The sequence below is a fragment of the Vombatus ursinus genome, unplaced genomic scaffold (genome assembly GCF_900497805.2).
Source record: "Vombatus ursinus unplaced genomic scaffold, bare-nosed wombat genome assembly UNPS02001860.1, whole genome shotgun sequence".
NCBI classification, from domain to species: domain Eukaryota; kingdom Metazoa; phylum Chordata; class Mammalia; order Diprotodontia; family Vombatidae; genus Vombatus; species Vombatus ursinus.
The window spans coordinates 2,540-7,715 of NW_020941638.1; the positions used below are offsets into that span (position 1 = coordinate 2,540).

General features: G+C 53.2%; 1 protein-coding gene across 1 annotated transcript in view; it reads left to right on the forward strand.

Annotated features, from left to right (window-relative positions):
• The window catches only part of LOC114048163, a 6,983-nt gene extending 2,047 nt beyond the window's left edge, over positions 1 to 4,936 (forward strand). Inside the window, exons 3-5 of the mRNA XM_027869099.1 lie at positions 18 to 2,165; positions 2,697 to 3,073; positions 3,175 to 4,936. Of these exons, the coding sequence (XP_027724900.1) occupies positions 18 to 2,165; positions 2,697 to 3,073; positions 3,175 to 4,936 (4,287 nt within the window). The remainder of the gene's footprint in view (positions 1 to 17; positions 2,166 to 2,696; positions 3,074 to 3,174) is intronic.
• The last annotated feature ends 240 nt before the right edge of the window (positions 4,937 to 5,176 follow it).

The window sequence follows — 5,176 nt, forward strand, 5'->3', positions numbered from 1 at the left end:
CTGGAGTCTGGGCTGAGACCAACCCGTTTGGTCTAGCAGGACACCAGCCCCCAGTGGTGGTCCAGCTCTCGTCCACAGCAACCCCTGCGCGTGTCCAACAATACCCGTTGACTCGAGCTGCCCTTTTGGGCATCAAGCCTCACATCGATCGACTCTTGGCGGCAGGCATTCTACGACCCTGCCAGAGCTCATGGAACACCCCCCTACTTCCAGTTCGCAAGCCCGGGTCTGGAGACTTCCGTCCTGTCCAGGATCTACGAGAAGTCAACGCCCGGGTGGAAACTGTACATCCTACTGTGCCAAACCCATACACGTTGCTGTCTTCCCTGGACCCTGCTCGGACTTGGTATACTGTTTTGGACCTGAAGGATGCTTTCTTTTCCATTCCCTTGGCACCAGTAAGCCAACCTATATTCGCTTTTACTTGGACAGATCCTAACACTGGGACATCCTCTCAGCTCACCTGGACCCGGCTTCCCCAAGGTTTTAAGAACTCCCCTACACTTTTTGGCTCAGCTCTGGCCTCCGACCTGGCCGCCTTCCGGGTCTCGTATCCGGAGGTCACTCTCCTCCAGTATGTTGATGACCTTTTGTTAGCTACTTCCTCTGAGGCAATATGCAAAGATACAACTCTCCACCTTCTCCAGCTGCTTGAAGCTTCCGGATATCGTATCTCTGGAAAGAAAGCACAACTGTGCTCTCAATCCGTTGTTTACTTGGGTTTCACCCTTCGTTCTGGTCAAAGGTTACTGTCTCGGGGGCGTGTAGCTGCCATTTTGGGCATGCCCGCCCCGAGGGACCGCCGCGGGCTCCGGGAATTCCTGGGGATGGCTGGATACTGTCGCCTCTGGATCTTGGGGTTTGCCGAGGTTGCCAAACCCCTATATGAGGCCCTAACTGGTGAACCCACCCAATTTGTTTGGGGACCACGGCAGCAGGAAGCATTCGACAAGCTCCGAAAGGCGCTGTCCAGCACGCCTGCCCTCTCCCTGCCAGACCTGTCCAAGCCCTTCCGCCTCTATGTGTCTGAGTCTCGAGCTGTGGCCAAAGGGGTTCTGACCCAGCCCCTGGGGCCCTGGAATCGTCCTGTTGCCTATCTCTCCAAGCAGCTGGACCCTGTGGCTTCCGGGTGGACCTCTTGCCTGCGAACTGTGGCGGCCGTTGCCGTCTTGGTTAGGGAAGCCGCAAAGCTCACTTTCGGGCAGCCTCTTGAGATTTCAGCATCACATCATCTGGAACAGCTTTTACATTCCCCGTCGACAAGATGGATCTCAAATTCACGCCTGACTCATTACCAATCCTTACTCCTAGATTCCGCGCGCATCTCTTTCGCTCCTCCGGTCACACTCAACCCGGCCACCCTGCTCCCTGACTCCCCTCCTTCCTCCCCTATACATGACTGCCTGGACACACTGGACTCCATCCACACGTCCCGCCCTGGACTTACTGATGTTCCTTTAACAAACCCCGACCTAGTGCTCTTCACAGACGGCAGCAGTTTTGTTCAGGAGGGGATCCATAGGGCGGGTGCAGCCGTGGTCACTCCGGTTGAGACCCTCTGGGATACCGCTCTACCCCCTGGCACATCTGCTCAACGTGCTGAACTCATTGCCTTAACTCAAGCCCTTAGACTCTCTGCAGGGAGGCGAGTAAATATTTACACAGATAGCCGCTATGCCTTTGCCACTGTTCATATCCATGGATATGTATATCTCCAAAGGGGTCTGTTAACCTCGGCGGGAAGGGAGATTAGGAACAAGAGTCAGATCCAGGACCTGCTGGATGCTGTCTGGCTTCCCAAGGAGGTGGCGGTAATTCATGTTCCTGCTCACACCCGTGGAACTGACCCCCAGTCTCTAGGGAACGCAGCAGCGGATAAGGCTGCCCGAGCGGCTGCCTGCAAACCCTTGATACCCGCTATGGTCGTGGAACCTGAGGGGATGCTTCCTGTCCAACCATCTTATCAATCCAGTGATCCGGATGGCACCCCTGAAAAGGGGGGATGGAGAAGACACCCAAATGGCTTGCTAATTCTGCCCAAGGCACTGTTGCTACCCCTATTGATGACTCTTCATAGCCTTACCCACTTAGGCGGAACCCGGCTTTACGACCTGGTGAGCCGACACTTCTACAGCCCTGGGATGAAGCAGGCGGCCGAGGAAGCCGCAAGAAGGTGCCTTGCATGTGCCAAAGTCAACCCACGATCACAATCAAGGATACCAACTGATAGACCACGAGGAACATTTCCTGGCGACCATTGGGAAGTAGACTTTACTGACATGGGAACTGGGTTGGGAGGGTACCGTTTTCTCCTTGTATTCGTGGACACATTTTCTGGATGGCCAGAAGCATTTCCAGTCAAAACTGAAACTGCAACCGTAGTGGCCAAAAAGCTGTTCTTTGAACTTATTCCTAGATTTGGCCTGCCGGCCTCGATAGGCTCTGACAACGGCCCAGCATTTGTATCTGCAACAATTCAAAGCCTATCAAAGATGCTGGGATTGAAATGGAAATTGCACTGTGCATATAGGCCTCAAAGTTCAGGGCAGGTAGAAAGGATGAATAGAACTCTAAAGGAACACATTGCTAAACTTAAAATAGAAACTGGCGATAGCTGGGTCAGTCTCCTTCCCTTCGCCCTCCTCCGGGCCCGGTGTACTCCCAATTCCTCAACCCTCTCTTTATCTCCATACGAGATCCTCTATGGAGCCCCTCCTCCTATTATTCCAAGAGTATCTGCAGCTATTTCAGCCCCAGATTTTACTAATCCGACTCTTCTTAAGTCCTTCCAGGCTTTGCGTGAGGTCCAGAACGCTGTACGCTCGGTCCTGAAAGCTGCGGGGAAAGAACCAGCCCCTGCAACCTCATCAGACGCCCTGTCACCGGGAGACTGGGTCCTCACTCGCAAGCTTCCAGCTGGACCAGCCCTGGAACCACGGTGGACGGGCCCGTATCAAATTATCCTCTGCAACCCCTCTGCCGTCAAGGTTGCCGGCCGCAAGGCATGGATACATCGGTCACACATCAAGAAGGCCCCAGAGCCCAACTCCACCGCCTGGACAGCAGAAGCAGTGTCCGACCTAAAGCTTCGACTCTCCAGAACTTGACTCTTCTTCTCTTTCTTTTTGCTTGTGAGGTGACTTTGGGTGACCCCTATAGCCCTACCCCATCCAGGTGGATTCTCTCCCGAACTAACGATGGGACCACCGTCCAAGCTCTCACCAGTTACGGAGCCCCCACTTTCAGGTTTGACCTCTGTGCCCTCTTGGGACCAGGATGGAATCAAAACCGGGCTATGCGGGACCCTATCGCTGGGGAATGGGGATACTGCCCCACTTTTCCCACCACTCCAACCATACCCGGGGTAGGGGAAGTGAGAATCAGAAGTATTGAATTCTATGTTTGTCCGGCCACGGGGAATCCTTCCTGTCAGGGTAGTAATCACTTTCACTGCGCAGAATGGGGTTGTGAGACTGTGGCCAGGTGGATTCCTAGAGGTGGCCGAGACCCCCTAATCACCCTGGAGAGACAAAGCCCCCTCCCCGCCTCCTGCTGGCCTGGGAAATGTAACCCTATGATTCTAACAGTCAAGCAGGACACTGATGACTCTTGGAATCTCGGACATTCTTGGGGTTTGAGGTTATACATGACTGGATGGGATAACGGGGTCCTTTTTACCATTCAGAAAATCGCAGTTTCCACCCATACACTCCCCATAGGACCGAATCCCATCCTTAACCCACAAGCCATGTTGACTCTCACCCCACCATCTGTTAGGGACCTGGTACCAGAGGCTCCCGAAAATCCAGAGACCCTCACTAACCTAGGTTCCCCCATTTTTGATACACTCTCTGCTGTCCACTCATTCCTAAATTTGTCTGATCCAAACATAACCACCTCCTGTTGGCTGTGTCTGAATCCAGCTCCCCCCTATTTCATAGGAATTGCTATCGAACTCAACATCACCTCTGTGGGAAAGTTGTCTTTAAGTAAGTCCAAACAATCCTCTGCCATACCTGCCCGCTGTAACCCAGACAAGCCTAGACTTACCCTAGACGATGTCCAGGGCAAAGGAATGTGTTTGCTCGGGCCTGACTACCCGCTGCGGTCCTCCCCATTCAATGCTACGTGTACTTCAGTCATTCTTATTTCCCCCACATCCAAAAGCTCTGACCTCCTGTTAACCGCCCCACCTGGAGTATGGTTCGCTTGTACCAGAGGACTCACCACCTGCATACAGGACATTCGTTTCCTCAACCCGACCGAGCTCTGTGTAGTGGTGCGTGTCTTTCCTCAGGTATATGTCTACTCAGAGGAAGGGGCAGCTGAGCATATTGGCTTAACTCGCTCCAGGAGGGCTGTACCCTTTTTGGTTCCCATACTGGTGGGACTCAGAGTGACCGGCTCCGCTGCTGTTGGGGCCTCAGCCCTGATACAGGGGAAAGCCAACTACGGTGCCTTGAGTGCACAGGTAGATAGGGACCTACGCTCCTTGGAAGAGCTAGTCTCACACCTTGAGACTTCCCTAGACTCTCTGGCCGAAGTGGTTCTCCAGAACCGCCGAGGCTTGAACCTACTGTTCCTCAAACAGGGAGGCTTATGCATGGCGTTGGGAGAAACCTGCTGTTTCTACGCCAATCAGTCTGGAGTTATTCGGGAGTCCTTGCAAGCCTTTAGGCAGCGGTTAGATGAGAGGGACCGCGCACGGGCAACGGGGTCTTTTTGGTATCAGACCCTATATAATTGGTCCCCCTGGCTAACCACCCTACTCTCCGGAGTGGTGGGCCCTCTGGCCCTTCTCCTCCTTGGGTTACTCGTGGCCCCTTGTCTCATAAAATGCATCACCCGCTATGTCCAGAAACGAGTGCAAGCACTCCAGTTGTTTGTCCTGCGTCAATCCTATGCTCCTCTGGACTCTGATGAGTCCCCCGTCTGACTCTTTTCGTCCGTGAAAAGGGGGGAGTGAAGTGGACTGAGTTGTCACAAAAAAAAAAAAAAAAAAAACAACCCCCTAGCCTAACCTCCTCAGTTTCTACTTCAAAGGATCGCTAATCCCAATTGTAAACTGCTCTACCTCAAAGGATCGCTAATCCACAATTGTAAATTCCTCTACCTCAAAGGATCGCTAATCTACAATTGTAAATTCCTCTACCTCAAAGGATCGCTAATCTACAAT